Here is a 24,423-nt window from a genome sequence, read left to right as displayed (position 1 = left end):
ACTTGGGTTTATCACATGTTATATTAGAAGGTGATGTAGCAATGGTTGTTCATGCTATCAACAAATCTGACATAAATCTCAGCAACTACAGTCATATAGTGGAGGAAATCAGGCTTTTTCTTTCATGGGCATGATGTTTGGCTGTGTCAGTATATTAAAAGAGATGCCAATCAAGTTTTTCATGCTTTAGCTAAGAATGCATTATCTTGTAATAAAGTTCTTATAGATGTGGAGGAAGTCCCTCTATGTATTGGTAATCTTGTATTCTTTGAACAGATGTCTATCTAATGAAGCTTTGTTACATTTATTAAAAAAAAAAACACCATTTTGTAAAAAAAAAAAAAAAAAAAAAAAAACCACGTATGTGAGTGGAATAGGAACTTAGTATGTTCTATGTTGCATTACTCGTGGAAGTGATAGGGTTACTATTACCTTACTACTCATTTACCACTTATAATGTATTTGAAGTTTTTTTTTTATCATTTTTTTTAAGTATTTTTTTAACATCCTTAATTATTAAAAAAAATTAAAAAAATATATAATTGTATCAATAATCACTTTCTAAATTATTAAATAAAATAAAAATAAAAAAATAAAAAATAAATAGTAAAAAGATAATAACCTTATCATTTTCTATTATTTTTTCCCCCTATAAACTTGTCACAATTAAATGCGAATGTAAAGAAAGATAAAACAAGCCAATATTTCCCAGTCCCATCTTTCTGCTGACATGCCGTGATTTCATTGGTCAACGAAGGAAAAAGAGGAAATAAACAGAAAAGAAAAAAAAAAAAGAAAAAGAAAAAGGAGGATTCCCGCAAAACCCTAAGCAGAGAGGAATCGGGTAACAGAAACGTTGAGCGGGCAGTGGTTTTTCTTTCCTAAGCTCGAACAACTTATATATAAATATAAGAAAAAAAGACAGAAGGAAAGTGATGATAGTAGCGTCGTCCTTGGCCGCCCTTTTCCTTGGTCCGGTTTCTCCCTCTCCATTTTTCTCCTTCCATCGCCTCTCTCACCTTCACCCCTCTCCTTCTCTCCCCGCTGCCGGTACTCTCTCTCTCTCTCTCTCTCTCGAATATTAACTTGTTTGTGGACTTTATCATCCTTTCCAGCTTCCTAGGGTTCCAAGTTTTACACATTCTAACGTTTCAATGCTTAGTTATTCTCTCTTTGTCTCGATTTTCTTTCCTCTGAGCTTTTGCGGCAACTTAACTGAATTTTAATGCAGTCCCTATTTTTTGTTCTCTAATGTGTTCAGAATGTGTCGTACCATTTATCGTTCTCTTTTGAGTCCTATACTTTGATTCGAAGTCGTTTTCTCATGAATTCGTTATAATTTAATGTTTTCGATGCGAAACTAGACAGACTTGTTGAGGGCGACATCTAGGAGGCTCATTTTGGCATCCAAGGTACAATCAGTTTCAACAATGGCAAAGGTAAAATAATACAACTCAACCACTTGCGCCTGTTAGTGTTATTTTTTTTCATCAAAGATAATTTCTTTTAGTTTCAGCGATGGCAAAGGTAAATTAATACAACTCAACCACTTGCGCCTGTTAGTGTTCTTTTTTTTTTTTTCATCAAAGATACTCTTTTCATTTCAAGTCTGGATGTGGAATATAGTGGGCGAAGCAATGGATTATTTTGGTGCCAGTTTCTTTGCTAATTTTAACATGCAGTGCGATCGAGTTGTCGCTGAAGTAATTTTGCATTGTGCCACAGGAGGAACAAAATGTGGGAAATGTGAAGCAACAGTTGGCCAAACTGTTTGAGTCAGCACTTAATGCAACAGTGCCTAATGAGCCAGATGTAGAGCCTTTGGTTGCTGCATGCACTGCAAAATTTGGTGATTACCAATGGTAATGCTCAGTTTTGTCACGAATAATATATGTGAAATTTAGGCAAGGGATCTACCCCGGAAACTGTTTTTTTGAAATATATTTAATTCTTGGCCTCAGGTTTCATATGGAGTTCTTTTTGGCCGCTAAACTGGGGTTTTCTTTGTTGCAGTAATAACGCGATGGGCCTATGGTCTAAAATAAAAGGAAAGCAAAATGAATTTAAGGGTCCTCCAGCTGTTGGACAGGTATTGACATTGGCATCTGTCTTATAATCGTCTAGCATACTTCAAAAAAATTGTCCATTAGACTTGATTTGGTGGTATGGGATGTTATCAGTACATATTTTGTTTTTGTTTTCAATTCATAGGCCATAATGCGAAATCTCCCTCAATCTGAAATGGTAGAATCGTGCTCTGTTGCTGGGCCTGGATTTGTTAATGTCGTATTATCCAAGAATTGGATAGCCAAGGTGTGCGCACGTCATTAACTGTTTTTTTTAGAACTTATCTGTGCCTTTTATTTTCAATATGTGAAGGAACATCTCCTATACTTTTCATAACATCTTATCCGAAGAAAGAGAAGACAGAAAGGAAGAGAATGATTTACTTTATTGTAGCTGGTATAACTGATTTTTGTGGTGGCTCAACTCTAAATATTGCTGCTGCAGAGTCTTCAAAAATGTTAATTGATGGTATTGATACATGGGCACCACGGCTTGCAATCAAAAGGGCTGTTGTTGACTTTTCTTCGCCTAATATAGCTAAAGAAATGCATGTAGGACATTTAAGATCTACTATTATTGGGGATACGCTCGCCCGCATGCTTGAGTTTTCACATGTAGAAGTTCTTCGGCGAAATCACGTTGGTGACTGGGGGACACAGGTATTTCCAGTTTATGACATGCATATTTATTACAATGTAGCTGTATGTGTTTGTTGAGGGTTCAAGTTTTTTTATTCTTGCTCTTTGTATATGATACCATTGATTCTTGTCACCTTTGAATATAATCCATAAGGTTGGAGTTATGAACCTCAAAAGCAAAATGATTTCTCGATATACATGGTGAACAAAGTTTATTTTTAAAATTTTTTGCTCATCTAACATATTATTTGCTCGAATATGTCTTCCTAATTGGATTAGGGCATCACATGCATGCTCTTGTTTGCAACTTTCATATTACTGCCTGGGTAATCTTGTAATGGCATATCCCTTGTAGATTACTAATAAACATGAGATACAACACTGATGACATGTATGTTAGAGACTAGGTCACTGTTGGCGTAAGAATCAATCACACTTAAGTGCAAATGTTGCTTAGAGCCTACATGCAAAGTGCAAGCACACCTAATTGAAAGCAAAGCTTAAATGTTCTTTTTTTTTTTTTTTTTTTTTTTTTTTTTTTTTTAAATAGAGTTATTTCTATTCTCAAGTCAGTATGTAGAGCACACTATTCACATCACTAAAATGGTAATATTGGATTTGTAAGATTCAAAATTTAAAATTCATCTTCCAAATCAAATTGTCATGTAAGCACTTTACTAGGTGTGCTCTACACACCGGCTTGAGAATAGAGTTTTTCTAAAAAATAATGTATATTAACAAAATATTCATAAAATACAGTAATTGTTTTTTGAAAAATGATTACGTGTAGCTTATGAACTTTTTATTTATTTATTTATTTATTGGCATTAGATGTCCGGGAAAAAGTCTTGACTAATCCCAAGGGTGCACAGACTCTCAGCAAGGAGTTTCTCGCAAATGCACATTGGGTAATTCAAGAGGAAATTCTCTAGTTTGATGGCCCCTAAAAATTGTTTGCATCCAAGGGTTCGAACTTTAGACCTGAAGGGAGCATACCACAAGACCAAGGCTCCTACAACTTGAGCCAACCCCTAGAGGTTAAGGGTCATAAATTGTACAACTGTAAAATACAAGCGTTATTACAAAAACAAGATACACCGAGTAGAACAATGATTGCGACAAATAACCGGGTTTGGGGTTTAACTGTGTAAAAGACATGTTCTCCGAGATTCCTTGCAATAAAAAAATATAGTTCTCTTGTGCTTTTCAAAATATATTGAACAATGATATTTAATAATCATAATTGAAATAAATTCCATGGTTAAACCAAAATACTAGCCAGAAATACAATGCAATCTGAATGTGTATATCATCATGATCATCACTAAGTCAGACCATGATTATTGTCACCAAATATTTGTAATTCATATCATCTTCCTCATCTACTTCGTCCAAATTAATGGCCCAGACAAACGATGATAGCTAAAACAGATATTACGCACACACACATTTAAAAAAACTACATAAGTGCTCTTTTTACTCTTTAAGCTCACTGAACATGACATTTTAATATCTTGAGCTAGTTATTCTATAATGCCAGGAAATATCCCCATTACCCCCCCCCCCCCCCCCTCTTTTATCTGTACCATTTACACATGTTGCGTGAGTACCATTACCATATAGCTAACTCATCTGTGTTTTGCAGTTTGGTATGTTGATTGAATTCCTCTTTGAAAAATTTCCAAACTGGGAAGATGTTACTGAAACAGCTGTTGGAGATCTTCAGGCGAGTGTAAACATTAAGATTATATAGATTCATTTCCACTGTGTGATTCTCATACTTTCAATTTTTATGCTTTAGGACATTTATAATAAATTATTTTGTTGCCCATTTATAAGAAATAAATTTTTTAAATGAATTGTGATTCTAATTTGAATGGTACTTTTGTAGGCGTTCTATAAGGCATCAAAACAGAGATTTGACAGTGATCCTGAATTTAAGGAGAAGGCACAAAAAGCAGTAGTTCGACTCCAGGTGATTTATTTACTCTTATTGCTTAAGGGCTGAAGTCGAAAGATAGTGCAATATATTGGCAACTGTTTAAAAATTGAATATTTAGGGTTCACGTAATGTCTGTTGTTTCCTGTTTTATAGTCTCCCCTAATTGTGGTGCTTTTGATTTTTATACTTCATGTGTACTCAGGTTGCACCCTTTATGTGCTTTTTGTAAAATCCAACTTATAATTATTGGCTTGTAATGGCTTAACTTTTGACAGGGTGGTGAAGAGAGGTATCGTAGGGCATGGGCACAGATTTGTGAAATCAGTCGGAATGAGTTTAATAGGGTTTATCAATGCCTTGGAGTTCATATAGAGGAAAAGGTATGCAAATTTTGTGTCATGGTGCCCTGAGATGGTTATTGACTTCTGTTTTCTCCTACATTATGTTCATCAAATGGAAAAATTGTATGTTGTCATCTAACTTAGGTGATAGAAGGGATGGGGGTGGTACAGATATTAGGTTTGGATTGAAAAACTTTCAAAAGCACAAACAACCAAAGAACTCTTGTTGTGCTTGACTATTCCTTTACAGAAACATTTGTCCCGAGTTTTGGTCAATGTTCCTTATAAGCTTTAGGCCCGGTTTGGATACACAAAACCATCTCATCTTATCTCATCTCATCTCATCATTACAATTTTTTTCAGATTCCCACACAAAATATAATAAAAAATTCAATTTTTTCAAATTCCAAAATAAAAATAATATTAAAAAATTAAATTTTAACAATATTTTATTCAACTTTCAACAAAACATCTCGTCTCATTTCATCTGAACTGCGTAACGAAACGAGGCCTTAGTTCTAGATTTTCAATAAAAAAAAGATTTAGTTCTAGATCAGGTTTGTAGGTCTTCTTGTGTATGATTATATGTTGAAAATAGCATACCACAAATGCAACTTTAAAACAGAGGAATTCTAGCCATAATAAAATTGAATTGACTATGTGGGATAAAGTGGAGAGAATTATCTTAAGCTACACAGTATTTCTTTGAGTGCTTTTTTTATATTTTTTAATTTTTGTTTCATTATGGTAGTTGGTGGGGATGACAAAGGGTTGGTGGACGTTGATGTTACATTGTAAGTGCAATGTGAGCTTTAGTAATAGACCTATTGTACCTAAAGTGCCTTTGTGGTATTGAATATTTGCATATGGGAGTTTTTCTCCCTTTTATGGGTCATTTGGAGTGTTTAAAAGTGCCATTTTTCCAATATCTTAACAATAGATATCTTGTGGAAAAAATTTGTTTGTTTGACTATGAAGAGAAACCCTAATGTAGAGAACACCCTTGCTGTCTCTCTCACCCGAACCCTAAGGCACTAACTGGCGTGTGACACTCGTGTTAGACATCTCGCCACGGCCACAAACTAGACCAATGGGCTTCGATGACTCCTTTGAGGGCATTCCATAATCGGTCCACCTCCGACAATCGGGATTTCTCAAGATCCTTTTGGTTTCGTCGACGTAGGCGATTTTACTAAGGTAAAATAGTTGCAGATCCCCGCCACTGCCACTGCCACTGCCACAGACAAGATCGACGGGCTCTAGGGACTCCTCTAAGGGCACTCTAGCGACCTGGATTTTCTCAGGAAACCACTACTTTGGTTTCATCGGCGCAAATCTGGTGTAGTCTAGCATCAAACCTACATTAGATCTGCATTTTATTCCTATATAACATTTTTTCTCCTTGAGATGAAGAAGCGAGATGATCTTGGGAGATGATCATGTAATTTGGGATCAGAGAATGGCGACGTGCGACACATAATTGTCTCAGATGGAAGGTGAGAGGTGGTTGAAGGTGGAATAAAAAAACTTCGTTTTTACGAAAGAGGGAGGAAATAGCTTCCGCATCTCTGAACGTAGTAAAAAGATGGCTAAGTTCATGTGTCTATGTGGAACGATAACTTCATGGGTTGCTAAGGGGATAGAGGATTGTTTAGAACTCCTCTGTCATGATGGAGTCTTCAGGGAGCTAAGGATGGACAATGGAGTTCTCAACATTCAACATCATTTTAATGCAAGGGGCAGTTTTCTGCGATTTAGAATTCCGGAATGGAAGGAGGAAAGGTTTGTTGGTGATCCCTGTAGGTGCAAATGGCATCGGATGGAAAGGTTTTCTGCATTCCATTCGAAGAGTCATTGGGTCCAAAACCTCTATTCTGAAGCATACAAACAAAGGGGAGTTTGTTGATGGAAAGACAGTGGGAAGGCCTTACTCGGTCAAAGGTGCCTGGGTGTTAAGGTCACTGGTGTGTATTCTGGCCGAGAATAGCTCCGCGACGGAAGGAAAGGGTAAGGCACTTGTAGAAGAAAAAGGTTGACAGGTGACATTGGGAGAAGTGGAGGGTAAGCATGCTCCTCATGTGTTGCATGGTCGAATGGGTGCCTCTCTAGGGTGTTTGAGGGTGGGAGAAGTGGAGGGGGTCTTGTGGGTTGTTAGAGCTCAATTGACGGGAGCCATAGAGTGTGTGAGAGATCTTATGATTAAAGTGGATAAGGGGTTGGACTTGGTCATGAGTTTGGGTAGTGGGTTGAAAACAGACGAGGGAGAGCGGGGGGGTAGATCCTATGGGTTTGAAGGCCTCAAGTTTGCCAGCAATGGGCATTTTGACGCCATCACAGATAGGGTAGTCGAACACCAGCATCACTGTTCATGCCAGTCTCACTCAGGACATCGGCAACTTGCCGTTTGACTGCCCTCAGTCACTGGTTGCAAATGGGGTTGGTACCCTTTTCCAGGGTTCATTTTCAGTTGAAGATGGGGTTCTTTCCAGGGTTTTGAGTACTTTGGAAGAAGTAGATGAGCCTCTTTCAGAAGATGAAAATGGGGTAATAAAATGTAGTGCTTCCCCTACCTGTTCTATGCCTCCTAAGGGAGCAGTAGGGCCTAACAAAGTGGCACAAAAAGAGTCGACGAGGGGTGGAGCACCTACAAACAATGTTCTCATCAATAGTGATGACACCTATGCAGGAGGTGAAGGAACCTTTAATTTTTGTTTTTTTATGTCCGGGAACCTCTCCAAGGTAGGGTCTTTAGGACCCACCCTTGCAGAGTAAACCCTAGTCCTGTGCACTGCACCCTCAAAATTTTTCTTACACGGAAGTGATTAAATCGCTGTCTTTTCACCAGGGGGTGTGGCTTTAAAGGATTGTTTGCACCCATGAGGTGTTGAATCTTGGACCTTGAAGGGAGTGATACCCCAAGGCCAAGACGTTTACCACTTGGGCTAACCCCTTGGGGTTAAAGAACCTTTAGTGGTGACAACAACAATGGACAACAACAATATAGTTGTTGAGGAGGTTTGAGATTTGAATGCAAGATATGGTGGGGAGGAAATTATGAGTTTGTCGTTTGTGCTTTGTGAGGAGGAATGTTTAGGGTCGAGACTGCAGTTGGGAACTGTATTTGGGGATAATCTTGTTCCCTTGATTTCTCTTCTTCCGATAAACAATATAGTGGGTTTACCATCAGATTGAGTTCTGCATAAGGTTAATGAGATTCAGCATTGTGTGGAGATTTCATATGAAGGATGTGAAGACCAATTTAAAGTACTACTCACTGCGATTGGGGTGGGCCACTCACTTGAAACCAAATCAAGATTTAAGAAAAATAGGGAGCTGAAGCGTCTTTCTTGGGCAATCAACTACGACGCTAAAAGAGGTAATTCAAGTCAAGGGAGGGCATTATGAAGCCGTCCTCATAGAGGGAGTTTCAGGTGGAGTATTAGTCTTACGGGAAACAAGGGGTTGGGTTGGGGAGGTGTGTTCTATTCCCATTCGGGCTTGGTGTATTTTGGATAGATTTCTAATTTTTACGGGCTTATTGGCCATTAGAGGCTCTCTAGTATGGGCTAGGTGTTTTCTTGTATACGTCCAACGTACTTGGTTACTCCTATTGTTATTAATATATATATAATATTTTTACTTATAAAAAAAAGAATATTTGCAATATTTGCATATGCAATGACATACATTTTTTATTTTTTTTTGATAAGTAACATATGCAATGACATACATACGATACTGAATAGAAAATTTCCAATTTATAGTAATGTTGTGATGAAAAAAAGTGACAATTACAAGATTGTAGTTTTTTTTCTTTAAAGTCGCATGAAATGCAGATGGACCCTTGCTTCATGTAGACTACAAAGATCTTAGTTATTATATTTATACTGAGTTGCTGAAAAGTAGGTAAGAAATGAGGTGCATATTGATACTTTTAAAAAAAATGATGCACATATTTAAATATATAATTTCTTGCTGACAGGGGGAAAGTTTCTACAATCCATATATTCCTGAGGTTTTGAAGGAGTTGACCAGTAAAAATTTAGTTGAGGACAGTCAGGGTGCTCGCGTGATCTTTATTGAAGGGTTCAATATACCTCTTATTGTTGTGAAGAGTGACGGCGGTTTCAATTATGCTTCAACTGATCTAGCAGCTCTTTGGTTAGTATTTTTCTTACTACCATCATCCTAGTTAATTTGAAATTTGAAGGTAATGGTTCCTTAGTTTTATGATGCTTTTGCTGTTCTTGTATCTGCATTCCTTCTACTCTCGTTCCTTCTCCATTTGTATGTTCTTGTTTTGTACGTTTAAGCCACTGGTTCTGGGGAACTTTGGAACTCTTTTGTTAATTGCATAACCAATATTCGTTGGATGAGATATGCTATACTAGTTGATATCTAACATGTACTGATGGCTGACCATGGGGAGTTTTTCTAACTTCCTATGCATTTTAAACTGAAATTTTGGATATTTGATAGTTTGGACTACTGTCATATCTGATTGCTTGGCTATATACATTTTTCCCTAGATTTTCTCCCTCGTCACCCCCCTTTTTTACTCTTGAAAGTTGTTTTCTTTAAAATAATCATTTTTGCAAGATTTATATTTGTGTTCCTGTAATGAAGGTCTTCAAACTACTATCTTTCCGATTCCATTTGCAGTGATTGTTTTATATTTCTTGCCGCCCCTTCTAACACATATTATGCTAATAGCTTTGCACTGATACTGGTCAATTGTGGTCGACCATTATCATGTGAATCAAGGGTTACTGCTCATTAACATGTTCATTTGGGATAAGGCCGTTACCTATGTAGTTATCTCTAGAGTTTGTGTAACTCATTTGACTGCTGAGTGGTTGCTGAATGGGGAGGATAATAAGTTCGCTCTTATTGACAGTGCCAATTACAATGTATAGGTATCGCCTTAATGAAGAGAAAGCTGAGTGGATTATATATGTTACTGATGTTGGCCAGCAGCAGCACTTTGATATGGTGTTTCGGGTATGTGTCCAAAGCCTTAACTCATGTATGATTTTTTCATTCATGCACGTTGTTATTAATCTAAGTGCTCTTACCGATAAAAAAATTAATTTAAGTGCTCTTGTTCTACATTAGTGTTTGTAGCTGTTGGACAGCCATCTGAAGTAACTGCTTTATAACTCGGGATGGTACCATTGCTTATTGATCAGAAGACACATTTGCTTCTATATTTCAGGCTGCCAAGCGAGCAGGTTGGCTCCCAGCTGAGGATAACACGTATCCTAAAGCTAGCCATGTGGGTTTCGGACTTGTTCTTGGAGAAGATGGGAAGCGCTTTCGAACTCGCAACACTGAAGTGGTTCGGTTGGTTGATTTACTTGATGAAGCCAAGAGTCGCAGCAAAACAGCTCTTATCGATCGTGGTATGATACTGAACGGCCTATTTTTTCATTTACTTGTTACAATCATTGTGTCGCTTGGTGTATCTTTTTTTGTAATAACATCTAAGACGGTTTGTATTTTACAGTTGTAAGATTTATGATCCTTAACCCCTAGGGGTTGGCTCAAGTGGTAAGAACTTTGGTTTTGGTGGCATGCTCCTTTTAGGTCTAAGATTTGAAGTCTTGGGTGCAAAAAATTTCTAGGAGCCATCAGACTGGGGGAATTTTCCATTAAATTACCTGAATTACACTTGCGAGAAATTCCTTGCTAAGCTTGTGCAACACCGAGATTAGTTGGGACTTTGTTTCCAGACACCTGGTGCCAATGAAAAAAAGATTTATGATCCTTAATATGCTTATTTCCTCTCAATAACATTTGTAAGTACCATGCTTATGAAGTTTTGAAGTCTATATAATTCTTCTATCTTGGTCAGGCAAGGATGTAGAGTGGTCTGAAGAGGAGCTTGAGCAAACTGCTGAGGCAGTAGGTTATGGTGCTGTCAAGTAAGCTACTTATAATCTTGTATCTACATCAATAATATGCATAATAAGTCTCTTAAGTACCTGCAGATTAGTCTGGTCTGTAAGTATCAACTTTGTAAGACCTCGAATCTCTGACTGTCTTACAAGGTTGGGGCCTCCTGCCTGCTTATGTTTTGATTTGTGTTGTTCATTTCAGTCCATTCAAACAGCCCGCTTTCTAGATGATCCCTATAGAAGAGGGAAACTAAAACATCTTTTCCAAAGTAATACTTATATCCATTTAAGAAAAACAGCCCATGGGCTGAATGGCACAACCCCTGGTCTTTATGGACCCTGTGGTACAATGCTGCTGGGGGTCTACCCCTACTGGGGCTATACTGCTCTCTTCAAAATTTCATAGCAAAAAGATTTAAAAAAAATGTCAATTTTAGTTTATCTGTAATATTGCTTTCTATCCTACAGATAATACCATGAAGTTTGGAATTCAATTAAATAGTCCGTGTCTATATGGGGGTAATATACATGATGCTTATTCATTTAGGATTCTGGAGACTGGAAGGAACGAGGACCTGGGTAGGATAGCTTCCTGGCCTAGGCAGTTTTTATGTGTTTTGTAGCTTGAAGATATTAAAGGTCAGATAGTGAAACAGATCATGACATGCATTTTTATTAAAAACAAGGTCCACGTAATACTACTATTCGCACTTGCTGAAAATATTTCAAACGTATACAACAAATTTTGTTACATGATTGAATGATTAAGAATTTGGTGGCTTCATGCATGGCCTTTCTACTTTACTGGAATGATTCGAATGAACACACCTTTCCCTTTTTGAGTGTTAGTAATTGATTCTTTTTTTTTTATTTTTTTAAATGGTTTTGGCAGGTATGCTGACCTGAAGAACAACAGATTAACAAATTACACGTTTAATTTCGATCAGATGCTAAATGATAAGGTACTTATTAAAAGAAGGAAAAAAAATATGCTAGATGATAAGGTGCATTTAATATTCACTTCTTGTTGGTGTGCAGATTATCTGAAGCTAAGCTATGAAGCTATTAATTTATTAGATCAGTTTTGTGTTAAGAATCCGTTTGCCCATGCCTACTCTTGTATTTTCCGTGTTACTGTTTTTTTACTGATTTTGCGAATCACCTTCAGAGCCTGGCTATGAAGCGGATTACTAGTTTTTTTTTTTCCTAAAGAGATTCCTACTTGTTATTATAAGCTCTTCTTCTTCTTCTTCTTCTTCTCCTCTCTCTCTCTCTCTCTCTCTCTCTCTCTCTTCCTGCCATGCATGTTTTTGGTGCTACTATTTGCAAATACTGCTTTTTTACCTCAATATAACTAATATTTGTTACGAACTTCCCTAAAATTGATATGCACAGGGTAATACTGCTGTATACTTGCTGTATGCTCATGCCCGAATCTGTTCAATCATCAGAAAATCTGGTAAAGACGTAGAGGAGTTGAAGAATGTAAGTTCTCTTCCTACTTCAAGCAGTAGTTATTCCTGTAGATGTTATATCGCAGTTGCATTTGTGTGCAATTATGTTTCCATTGCCTCTTAACTTGAACTGAACTAATGTCACTTGGTGTACTAGACCTGTGAAGCTACATTTATTCTGGAAACTTTGGACGCCTAAATGATTTAGCTTTAAGTTCACTCATGATTTAGATAAGATGTTTTGTACAGCAGTGCTGCTTCCAGTTTGTGATCGGCCCCTCCCGATACCTTCCAACTCTTCCCAAGTTTCATGTGTATATTTCTCTTGATTCCCGATACCTTCCAACTCTTTCCAAGTTTCATGTGTATATTTCTCTTGATAAGTAAATAAACTCAATTTAAATTAAAAAGTTAAAAGAGGGGTTTACCCAGGTGTACCCAATTCAATTCAATTGAGAGAACTCAGATGCCATATTTCTATTTTTGCCTGATTGAAATTATTAGCTTGTTTTGCACATGACATTGCTGTAAAGCGACTTAATGTTAATAATTAGTTAATATACTTGTTGATTGAACTCGAATGATGTTTTGGTTCTTGTATTTGCTTTTTTGGTTGAGACAGACTGGGGCAATAGTGTTGGATCATGCGGATGAGCGTGCATTGGGGCTTCATCTGCTACAATTTTCCGAGGTAGGATATGCATAAAAAATAATTTATCGATCCCATATTTCTTGAACTTGGGGCAAATATATCTTTACGAGCTGACACGATGTGCGGATCTGACCACTGTAACTGCCATTCCACTTTTCAGATTGTTGAGGAGGGTTGCACCAATCTATTGCCGAATGTGTTGTGTGAATATCTCTATAATCTGTCAGAAAACTTTACAAGATTCTATTCCAACTGTCAGGTATGGTCCACATACGTTCAATCTCATGCTTTATATTTATGCTGTGCTGTTTAAATCACACCATCAATTTCTATTTTTTCTTGATTTTCTGTTCAGTTAGATGGCATAAACATATTCCTATTTCTAGAGAGAGATCAAAAGATGCAAATGAAAATAGGGATCAAACACATGAAAACTCTCTGAATTAACCTGTTTTATATTGAAACTTGGTCAGGTCGTCGGTTCAGCCGAGGAAACGAGCAGGCTCTTGTTGTGCGAAGCAACAGCAACTGTGATGCGGAAATGCTTTCATCTCCTTGGAATAGTACCTGTCTACAAGATATAATGTTATACAATATGCCTGCCGCTCGTATACCCCAATTAAATGGATCAATATACATTCAACGTATGTCATTCATTTTGTACGGCATTTGGTTTCCAAGTTTTGGTGAACTTCCAATGTGGCTGTCGGATATTTATGTGGATAGAGCCGCAAATGTAAGGCTTTTTAAAGTTACAAAACTGAACCCAACAAGCCGTAAATGCACATAAGCCAACGTGCAGCCAAGACTTTGTTCAAGCAAACTGGCATTTTGGCTTGGTATTGGATGGAATGGATTACGAATCAAACAATCCATTCTTAAAAACTGCTATTCTCTGTTTCACTTTGTAGAAGGCTATTGTCATTGTATATGATTTTTCATAGACCAAGCCACTTTTTGTTTTTTTTCTTTTCAAAATCAAAACGATGGGAAACTCTTGTACTATAGAGGGAGAGATAGAGGATGTATTGCCAATTTTACCAACTTGGTAAAGTTTTGTATTTGAGCGGTGCTACTCTGCTGCCTGAGTAGCACCGCTCTATTTGACCGTTAGGCCAAATTGATCTATTTATATATTTTTTTTATTTATTTTTTATTATTTTCAAACATTTTTAGAAAATATAAAAAAATATATTAATATATTAATTGTCACTTCTTTAACTATGAAGTAAAAAATAAAATTTAAAAAAAAAATTTAAACGCAAATTGAAGGGGTAAAGTAGCATTTTTCTTTGTATTTATTTTGTATGAAAGTGGTCTCAACCAAGGTATTGATTCCCTCTCTTCCCCGGCAGTTGTCAGTCCTCCGAGGCGAGAAGTCTTGCCTTGGACTCGGACTCCTCCGTTCCCCACTCCCCTCTATTTTTTTTTTTTTAAATCTTCTTTCTTCATTTTTTTTTTCCGTTCCCTTTTTTTTTTACATGAACTGCCCTCAGTTCAGCCCAACCCTGATATCAAAAGAGAAAAGCTATTCTACCGCCTCAAGGGCACCGATCAAGTGTACTGCTTAGGAATTCTTTTTTAATTTTTTTTTACTTAGTGATTAAGAAAATGATTTTTAAGTGTATTAGTGTATTTTTTTAATTTTTCTAAAAATATTTAAGTATATTAAAAAATGTGAATTAAAAAAAAAAAAAAACCTCAAATATAAGGTGAGGTCAAGTAGAGCAGGCTACTCTGACTCGATATCAAAACCCCATTCCAGCAGTTCACGACAGCATGAGTCTCATATGTCACCATCCAACAACAGTCCCAACTAGGGGTTAAAACGGTCCGGTCCGACGATGGACCAAATATTTTTGATCCATCATTTTTCTAGACCGGACCGAACACCCCTATAGGGACCGGACCGGACCGGTAGTTATCGGTTTGGTCCGATCCGGTCGGTCCATTCGGTCCGACCTAATTTTTTTTTAAAAATCAATTAATAAAAAAATTATTTAAAATATTAAATTAAATTAAGTGACTTATTAATGTGGAGTATGTAACAAACTCAATAAAAAAATATTTTATATGGTCAATGATAATAAATTAAAAGAAAATTACATTATTAATTTATATAATTACTATACAATTAACTAATTTATATTATATATTAGTTAATTCATAGAATATTAACAAGTGTTAATAACATATTTAAAATTTTATATTGTTAATAGTGATAAGTTAGATGAAGATATATATAAAATATTATTAATTTATAGAAAATTAACAAGTATTAATAACATACTTAAAATTTTATATTGTTAATTATATAATTATTATATAAATAATATATATAAAATATTTATTTTTTATTTTTTATTCGGTCGGTCCGGTCGGTTTCTCCGGTCCGGACGCACCGTTTTAGACCCCTAGTCCTAACTCTTTTCATCCATTCTCCGAGAAACAACTCTCATCCCAAAAACCCTCAACAGGTGTGGGATTGATCATCTTCTTCTTCGTCTTTTTTAATTTTTTTGCTCATAGTTGTTCATGTTCCTTCGTCTAAAGATACAAGTTGAGAATCTATGGAGATTTTCCGCCGTCTTCTCAACATAGTTAGATATCGTGTGTTTCTTCTTCCTGAAGCCCTACCTTTTTTATTGGGCTATTAGCAACGTACATCATGTATTCAAGACTCAAAGAGTTAAGTTGATTGAATTTCATTGAGTAGGCTTTCTAAAATTAGTTGAAACTCTAGAGTGAGCATCGAGTTTTGAAATTCAGGAAATACAAAAAGGGGTTCAGAAGATTTTGCTGAAGTTCAAATTCCAGCTCCACATGAACCGATCGAGTGAATCTCCTCCTCAAATGCAAATGAGTTTCCATAATTTCTGCTAATAATTGCAAGCAAAAACCTAAGCGAAATCATGTCCAACCTCAACATGTGAAACACAGATCAACTTTGATATGAAATTTACTCTCTCAGAGAAACAAAGTTGTATTGCAAACCGTACAAGAACAAAGAGGTTTGCATATCAGAAGTTCTTTTGTACATGAAATTTAAGGCCCAAAACGACCACCCAACAAACTACCTCTCCTACTCAATGAAGACAACAAAGATCCTGATCTTGAAGCCTTCTTGGATATAATAGCCTTAGGAGGAGTGCTTGATTTATGACCATCTAGACCACCTCCATAGCTCTTGCATGGCTTCATTTTCTTCCTTTGTGGTGCCCTCTTTGCAAGATCTTCTAAGCTCTTCACACTTGCTAAAGATGTGAAAGACTGCGATTTCCCTTGAAAATGCTTGGAAAGCCCTCTCCTGTATCCACAAAAACACACAATTTAATCTAACTGAGAAACCTTGTAATAATAATGTATCCAACAATATCAATGAAAAGAAACAAAAAATGTGAAGAACATTAGTAGTGATCAGTTCATGTTTTGAAGTGCTTACTTTATGGGGAGATGGAACATGAGCTCAGATAACTCGTATAAAGGTCCATTTGTAAGCGAGGAAGACGAAGACGAAGACGATGATGAATATGATGTTGATGAAGAGGCATCCTCTATCAATTCTGACGAAGATGATGATTCCTCAGAGCTTATGGAGGATTCGATAGATCTTGTGTCACAAATATCAACACCAACTTCCACCACCACCATCCAATTGTCATGCCTATCTCCATTAGCACCACCAACTTCCTTTAGATTTGGATCACCAAATACTGAATTTGCAGCTTGTTCAGTACCCATTTTGATTTCGTCCAAGAAGAAGAAGAAGAAGATCAAGATCTCAGTTAATGTAAACTTTCTGATGCTGAATGATATCCAACAAGTTTTCAGGGAGGAAGCAAGTATTATATATATGAGATAGACACGCTTGATACCATTATAATATATATATATATATATATATATATATATAGAAAATATTAATAACATGAACTGATGAAAGACATGTAAGCACGTAAGACTATTAATGAAGAATCGGATAATATTGAATAGTTTAATGATTTGAAAATGGTTCTTTCCTGTAACGCCTTTATCCTAATATTTGTCATTATCGTCACCTTATGGTCTAAATTTATTGGCTTTCCCATACTACAAGGAAAAGGGATAAGGTCTATTGAAGACATCCATATCCGAGTCACCCTTTTTCTTTTTGTATTGTTGGTGTAACTGAGGTCAACATCTGGGCTACTTTGCCTCGTAAAGCCGTGCCATTTTCTTTTGAATATTTCAATGTTTTTAAAGAGTCATTGATATGAAAAGGAATCGAAAAATTATTTTATCTCATTTTATATAATTATTATAATTATTTTAAATTTTTATATAAAATATAATAAATAATTTAATTTTTTTAAATCTTAAAATAAAAATAATATTAAAAAATAATAAGATAATAATATTTTATTTAATTTTTAAATAAATATCTTATTTCATCTAATTTAGAATGTGTTTAGATGTTGAAGTGAGTTAAGTTGAGTTAAGTTAAGTTGAGTTGAGTTGAGTTGAGATGATAAAATATTGTTAGAATATTATTTTTTAATATTAATATTATTTTGAGATTTAAAAAAGTTAAATTGTTTATTATATTTTATGTTAAAATTTAAAAAAATTTGTAATGATAAGTTGAGATGAGTTGAGAGTAATTCAAGATCCAAACAAAGACTGCATAATCAAACGAGATTTATATAATCATAAGTTTTCTCTAGGTGGATCTCTGTTAGATCCAATAGAAACCTTTCCCCAAACCTTGTTTTACTCTAAACTAATTAGAAAGGTACGGTTCACTTTCTCCTCGTTTTCACTATTTTTTAACTGTAGCTGTCTTTCACGCGACTTTTATGCCAAAATAACATATAGTTCGGACGCTGCGATGCCTTATTGATTAAAGTTATCGTTCAAATTTATCGTTAATGTATTTTTAAAAAAAATATAAATACACTAACAATAATTTTGAGCAGTACATGATTTAGAAAGATAACATAGTATTTTCCATTATATATATAGAATACTTTTTGCCAGATTCAAATTCATGAATTCAACATAAGTTTAATAAAAAATTAGCGGATATGAGTTTAAGTTGTTTAATTAAATAGATTATTTTTGGATTAAATTTCGACTTGACACGACACCACACGATACAACACGTCTAGGCTTTTACTTAAGAAATTAATCGGGAGATTAACCATAACAAAAAAAAATCCAATAAGCATTTTCAAGTGTAAAATAAAGAATCAGCATGGCAATACTCCAAAGGACAAGATCTAACATTCATCCCTGTTGAGATTTATTTTATATTTTCATATATTATCTAATAAATATATATATATATATGTTAGTTGTTTAAATAAATAAAAGATTTGAGAGGCAGACAAGGGTTGAGTCGGTTTGAAAGGGAATGAGAGGATAAGGAGGTTGACTAATGACTAGGATACACGTCATTCAAAGGTTAGAGTGTTGGCAAAATTTGATGGGCACTCAAGCTGCCACCACATGCTTTTACAGGTAGGCCTCCTATCATTCTATCACCATGTGTTTTCCCTTTTTTTTTTTTTTATTCTTTGTAATCTTATCCATTCCTCACTATTCTGTGTTCTCAGCTGCTTGTTTTTCTCAACTTTCAGCAGCTTGTTTCTGGTCTGCAACCCATTTATATCATGATTTGGCAAAAAGATGATCATTGCTTTTGTAGAAAAATGAATAATTCCTTTTGTCCATCATTCTACAAACATCTTCTTGCGCCTTCAGCAAATCATGGAACATTGCATATTGGGGGAGAAATTTGTGTCCTTGGAGTTTATATCATTATTATGAGGGAGAAGTAAAGGTCCAGCTCCAGCCAACAAGGCTTTAATGATGTCTAAGATATATAAAATTAATAAATTAGTTTTCAACATATGTCACTCCATTTTTGTAATAAAGTATGGTTTGCACATGATGAACTTCTATTTTTACTCAAATGGAGTAATGATTGGTACAAGTTTTAAATGTATCAACTTTACGCAAGGCTTTTGTAAAAATGTAAACCCTACAAAAAAGATGAGTTTTTCAATAATAGAGTCTACCGACTACCGTTTTATAAAACTAGGACTACGCGGAATTTGTGCATTTAGGACTTGTATATATCATTTCTCAATAAATAATTATTTTTGCATTTTGCTCATGTCTGCGGATAGTACTTATAATTTATCACTGATTAATACTTAATTTTGATTCAAAATCTATGCAAAATAAAAGATGCCTAAAAAACCAACAATTTTTTTCATAAATTATTAAGCTCGGAAGTTTTAGGTGAGCAATAAATATATATAATAACAGCAAGAGAAAACACAACACAATCAACAATCTCGATATCTTCTTCACCAACGGTTTTGAGGGCAAAGCTGCATCATCACTAGAGCTCCCCATATAGATTCTATAAGCTAATCACAAACTGAATATCAAACCTTAATATGTCAAAATGAGCTTTATGGATCATATGTTCAAACTGCTCCATGAAAATCCGTAATATGTTTGACAAAAACTGATGACTTAATAATACATTTTACACTGCAAATATAATATGACAGGGTAAAGTAAACTATCGAGGGAAATTTACAGGAGATTCCAAGCTGCCTACAAGAATTCCCAGATCAATGTCTTTGTCTTCAAACTTTTTGATAAAAGGATGACTCTGGAAGCAACAAAATAGAGGTAGCAATCAAGATTCTGGCGTATACAACTCAAATTCCTGAAAGAAACCGACGCATATATCAAATCACTTACCAAAAGATCCAAAGATGATGATCTGTCTCGGGGATTCTTTTGTATGCTGCAAAAGGCAATCAGAAATGAAATCAACAAGGAGAATTTGTGAACTGAAAACCATCCCGGGGAAGGGTTGAACAATTCTGAATATCTCAATTCAGTTGGAGAAAATGGTGGCAACAATTCAACTCTAAATTCCTCTGCATCAGGACATAGATATATTCACTAGATATGCAAGAAATAACATAGCCATTCAGGGAGAAAAAAAAATACTGATTTTCCAAGCGTTTCTAGGGACTTTACTCTCAGCAATTGAGATCCAAGTAGATAGCATATGTTGGAAACAGCACAACGATAGCTAATGAAATTTCTATGAGAAGCTGTTACACCAGTACTGTAACCTAGTTCACAATTATTTGGTTGTAGTTTCAAGCTGTTCTTTCAAAATGATACCCTATAGAAGCCTGGCAGTGAAGTCTATACATTTCTTTGCTCAGTTTCATTATAAGGTCTCAACCAGGCAAATCAAATAAATTACTGGAGGCATCCCATAGTGACCTGGTGGATTATACTCGAAAACCAAACATCAACTTGACTTACAGGGTACACAACTTGGGCTCTAAAAACAAACAAAAATTCTATTTGTAAACCGATAGAGGACACATTATCCTAATTAAATTTAAAATTTTCAAACTTCTCTTGCGAATCAGCTTTTGCCATTTTAACAGTGCGGAGTGTCTTGCACACTAGCTTGCAAGTAGGACTCACACTAGGTTTTGCATTGTGAGGCGCCAAGAGTATAAAACCACCTAAAGGCGGTAGTCCAAAATTTAAAAGTTTAGATAATTGAGGAAAAGAAAAAACATCTGCATTTAAAGGCTAAAACAAAGTCAAAACTGCACCATGCTAAAACGACATAGAATGCAACATGAGCACATATCATTACCACGCTGAGACAAATGAACAGAATTCTGGGGAGAACTGATCTGCTGGGGCAGAAGGCGGTGGGCTTTCCACAATTGCTTCCAAAAGCTCATAAAAGCTTGGCCAGGTTTGGTGATCTTCAGATTGCATATAAGGAAACCGTCCTATTGCACACTCGAGGACAACCATGCCCAAACTCCAGATATCACTGCTATAATCATAAGTACTCCCACTAATTCTCTCCGGCTAAAAATAAAAAAATTAGAATGTTCATTCTTTTTCTTATAAAGTACCATCAGAATGAACTTCATAATGACTTGAAAAAACAAATCATATTTTGAGCAACAAAGCAAGAAATTCCACCTACCGACATGTAATTATAAGTTCCAACAAACGTATCCCTTTGGCCCATAGTGCTAGCTAGCATCGCACTCACACCAAAATCAGTAATCTTGACCTCCCCTTTGTGGTTCACCAGCAAATTGGATGGTTTGATGTCCCTATGTATTACATGTCTTTCATAGTGCAAATATACAAGGCCTTGTAAAACCTGCATTATTAACATAGATTTTAACCGTATGACAAGGTAAAACCTGCATTATTAACATAGATTTTAACCGTATGACAAGACTTTCTCCTAACTTACCAATCTTAGATTAATCTTAAAAGCCACAATAAATTAGCTCACAGACCTGCTTACAGACAACTGCAAGATATGGTTCAAGAATTGTTTTCACTTGTCTGATCACATCCGCAAGAGATCCACGATCCATGTATTCTAACACAAGAGAAAAGGCTTCATTGTGATAGAAAGAATGGTAGCAAACTACGACATTTGAACATTGAGCTGCTTGGTTTATTTTCAGCTCCTGCACAATCTGCTTACGGATATCTTCTTGTATGTTCATCTGGATAACCTATAACACAAAAGTACACAATTCCTATTTAACACAAGTACACCTTCCTAATTGGAACTTCCTAATTATTGTCTAAATCATTTGAGATCTTAATATGTGCAATACCAAACTCAACATAAAAGAAGCCGCAATTGCAAATACTTGGAGAGCAGATGTCTAAACAAGCAGTAGGATAAGATGTTAACCTCAGTTATCATACAGTTAGATGAACCTAAGTAGAAAAATGCGACAATCAGTGATTATAATTTCAAAGCTTAGCCAGAAGGGGACAACCCTGCATAACAAACAACAAGAAAAGCAGGCCAGGAGAAGTGGTCAACCCTGCAATTCTGGAGTTTTGTATATATATAAGTGACTGTTCTGGTCTTAACCATGGTCCACTAATTAAATTTTGATAATGTCCCATACCTTTATAAAGTTTGCTTTTCAAAACAGACTTGCTTTTTAAGGTAGCAAGCAGAAAATTACACAGGCCATCCTCTAATAAACATCTCCATGCTTTGGTCACTGCATTTGCATCCATAGCACATTCCATTTTTTTTAATCCATGGCACATCCCATCTTCTTGTATAACCAAATGGTGATATAGTCCTTTCTAATTTGTGATACAAACCCTATGACGATTTCATATCTCCATATATTCGATAAGATTATGAGTTTGGACATGATTTTCATTACATCATGTAACACGAGACCATATAAAGTTCAAAAGTAAAGGTGATAACAGTATATAATCATATAGGCAAGTCCAAAAAAAAAATGACTAACTGCAGAAAATTGGTTTTACTGGTACAATGACCTTCAAGGCAAATAACTTTCCAATCCATTTATGGCGAACAAGTTGTACTACGCCACCACTTCCCTTTCCAATAACTTTGATAGTCTCAAAATCCTCCAACGAGAATTCAAAATCTAGCTCCTTACTGTCAGCAGGCTGTCCAAACACGACAAGAAGCCCAATGTTATGAGGCTCAACACTACATGTTAAAAAATAAAACAAAAAACAAAGAATAAGGACTATGAAAACATGAATAATAAAATTAATGTATATATAACAAGGAAAATATGCAGCAAAATACCAATAAAAAAGAAAAGAAAAGAAAATATGCAGCAAAATTAGAGAGCGCACACACAAAACCTGAAAGTGAATAGCCCATGCAGAGAAGTTACCAACGCAAGAATGACGATATCTTTCATAAGAGGCTTGGAACTTGGATAAGTGAACTCATGACAAGGTGTGTGATATATCAAATTTGGAGCTTTCGGAAGTTTTCAAGAAGCATACCAAAAGAGTCTAATGCTTTCGAAGTTGAAAAAGCTAGCAGGCCCTCCTTAAGAATGAAAAAAAGGGGGTAAAAACTGGATCTGGTTAATGGGAGCAAGAAATCTACCAAATTGATGTTTTGGCATGGTAAAATTTCAAAGTTGGACTGAAAGCATCTCTTTCTTGAGGTCTCCCTCATTGTTGAAAATAAGGTTACTTGGGTAATGGTAAACTTAAAGGAGAGCAATCCCAACTTTCAAGCAACGTAGATAAAAAAATTCACCAAGGTAGAAGAGAGAGATTAGTAGCCAAAGCAAGAAGGTTAAGCGGAAATAGTGAACCAGTACTGTCTTAGTTTGTAGCACTGCCGTATCATTGTAACCTTTTTAAGAGACTCTTTTGCACGGCAGAACTCCCAAATTTCTCACGATTTTATTCTAGAAGATTGGAAGTGAAATATGTCATATGGTAATAAAAATTTAAACAAGCTCATATGATTTAGTACATGCTTTAAGGTACAATCAAATGAATTAACCGAAGACTGATAACTAACATCAAAATTAACTAACACAATGTGAAATTGAGTGCAGCAATATAAACCCAGAAAACATATTAACTTACGCGGGACTCCTTTTCTTCAGAGATGAGCCGCAACCCTTTCAGGTTCAAGAGTAGATCACCATCATGAAATGTACCACTTGCAGTCCTGAAAATTTACAGGAATTAAAAACAACAAATAAAACATAAATTCTCAAACTTCTACTGTACTTGGATTGCGCCCCTCTGTGCTTTTTTGATCAGATTACATTACTTTTAAGAAAAAAGTAAATATTCTCAAAGAACTAGCACTGCAGTTGCTGTTAAAGGGCCAAACAAAAAAATCATATCTCAATCGCATGGTTCGGATATTTTATCATAGAAGGTGTAAAAAGGGAACATCTAGACAGGGAATAAATTGTACTAGTCCTAGTCAAGTGGAGTAATGGTTTCAATTTTCCCAAGCTTTATTTAACTGGGGTAATGGTACTAGACCATGCATATGAATATATATTGGACAACATATTAGACTCTCAATTTAAGTTATTTGCAGTTTCCCCACAATGTGTCCGCAGCTGATTAGAAAGATTGAAAAGCTAAAAGATACAAGACTTCAGGTTATTTGCTTTTCTTTTTCCTACATTTTCTCGGTAACCAAACAGAGGATAGGCATGGAGGATAAATGAATAGGATCAAAGAACAACAGTGATAGGCATGAAAATATCGATCCTTTCGAAGCAATAAAGAGAATCCAAAAATCAATTCAGTAAAGCGAGAAAAAGAAGTCCGATCTGAAAGCAGAAAGAAAAAGAGAAGCAGGAAATGAAATAGAGAAAAAAGTACAGGAAGGAAGTGATTGGGGTTTCTTGAGCGGGCACGGAGAGCTTGAGTTGCTTCAATGGCGTCTTGATTTTCATGTTTGATCTGCTTAGGATTTTCGATCACTTCTACCAGGTCGAGAGAGAGAGAGAGAGAGTGTTACTGTAACGTATTGCGGTATTGGTATTCAGAGGCGACGGACGATTGCTCTCGTCAGTATTTCAAACCGA

At 35.7% G+C, this 24,423-nt stretch overlaps 3 protein-coding genes across 4 annotated transcripts; 1 reads left to right on the top strand and 2 right to left on the bottom strand.

Moving 5' to 3' along the window:
• Positions 1–796: 796 nt before the first annotated feature.
• Positions 797–13,746, top strand: LOC121252802 (arginine--tRNA ligase, chloroplastic/mitochondrial-like). Of its 2 annotated transcripts, XM_041152619.1 has the most exons (18): positions 797–1,050; positions 1,369–1,439; positions 1,726–1,862; positions 2,014–2,089; positions 2,212–2,313; positions 2,514–2,726; positions 4,351–4,431; positions 4,597–4,680; positions 4,923–5,027; positions 8,971–9,149; positions 9,905–9,989; positions 10,204–10,390; positions 10,843–10,912; positions 11,778–11,847; positions 12,281–12,370; positions 12,962–13,030; positions 13,152–13,250; positions 13,465–13,746. In XM_041152619.1, the coding sequence occupies exons 1-18, from the start codon at positions 936–938 to the stop codon at positions 13,573–13,575; spliced, it is 1,944 nt and encodes a 647-aa protein (XP_041008553.1). In that variant the 5' UTR covers positions 797–935; the 3' UTR covers positions 13,576–13,746. The 2 variants fall into 2 exon arrangements, with proteins under 2 accessions (XP_041008553.1, XP_041008552.1); XM_041152618.1 differs by lacking the exons at positions 797–1,050; positions 1,369–1,439; positions 1,726–1,862 and having other exon boundaries at positions 2,050–2,089; positions 2,512–2,726.
• Positions 13,747–15,991: 2,245 nt separating this feature from the next.
• Positions 15,992–16,906, bottom strand: LOC121253661. The gene is made up of 2 exons (XM_041153662.1): positions 16,434–16,906; positions 15,992–16,298 (listed from the first exon to the last, which is right to left on the bottom strand). The coding sequence occupies exons 1-2, from the start codon at positions 16,730–16,732 to the stop codon at positions 16,037–16,039; spliced, it is 561 nt and encodes a 186-aa protein (XP_041009596.1). The 5' UTR covers positions 16,733–16,906; the 3' UTR covers positions 15,992–16,036.
• Positions 16,907–19,425: 2,519 nt separating this feature from the next.
• Positions 19,426–24,404, bottom strand: LOC121251377 (mitogen-activated protein kinase kinase 6). Its single transcript, XM_041150634.1, has 8 exons — positions 24,218–24,404; positions 23,459–23,543; positions 22,373–22,507; positions 21,349–21,573; positions 21,024–21,206; positions 20,679–20,902; positions 19,751–19,796; positions 19,426–19,658 (listed from the first exon to the last, which is right to left on the bottom strand). Exons 1-8 carry the CDS (start codon positions 24,289–24,291, stop codon positions 19,566–19,568), a joined length of 1,065 nt encoding a protein of 354 aa, XP_041006568.1. The 5' UTR covers positions 24,292–24,404; the 3' UTR covers positions 19,426–19,565.
• Positions 24,405–24,423: the final 19 nt, after the last annotated feature.

The sequence above is a fragment of the Juglans microcarpa x Juglans regia genome, chromosome 2S (assembly GCF_004785595.1).
Source record: "Juglans microcarpa x Juglans regia isolate MS1-56 chromosome 2S, Jm3101_v1.0, whole genome shotgun sequence".
Lineage (NCBI taxonomy): Eukaryota > Viridiplantae > Streptophyta > Magnoliopsida > Fagales > Juglandaceae > Juglans > Juglans microcarpa x Juglans regia.
Note: the sequence above shows the minus strand (reverse complement) of the source record. Positions and strands in the feature narration are given on the sequence as shown.

Bases quoted from the DNA above. Each gene is read 5' to 3' on its own strand.
- LOC121252802 (XM_041152619.1), top strand. From the start codon at position 936: ATGATAGTAGCGTCGTCCTTGGCCGCCCTTTTCCTTGGTCCGGTTTCT. The intron at 1,863-2,013 runs GTAATGCTCAGT...TCTTTGTTGCAG, and splicing joins AAATTTGGTGATTACCAATG to TAATAACGCGATGGGCCTAT. The intron at 10,391-10,842 runs GTATGATACTGA...TATCTTGGTCAG, and splicing joins AACAGCTCTTATCGATCGTG to GCAAGGATGTAGAGTGGTCT.
- LOC121253661 (XM_041153662.1), bottom strand. From the start codon at position 16,732: ATGGGTACTGAACAAGCTGCAAATTCAGTATTTGGTGATCCAAATCTA. The intron at 16,299-16,433 runs GTAAGCACTTCA...TTGTGGATACAG, and splicing joins ATGTTCCATCTCCCCATAAA to GAGAGGGCTTTCCAAGCATT.
- LOC121251377 (XM_041150634.1), bottom strand. From the start codon at position 24,291: ATGAAAATCAAGACGCCATTGAAGCAACTCAAGCTCTCCGTGCCCGCT. The intron at 21,207-21,348 runs GTCTGTGAGCTA...TTAATAATGCAG, and splicing joins TTGCAGTTGTCTGTAAGCAG to GTTTTACAAGGCCTTGTATA. The intron at 19,797-20,678 runs GTAATGATATGT...TGCCTTTTGCAG, and splicing joins TGTTCATTTGTCTCAGCGTG to CATACAAAAGAATCCCCGAG.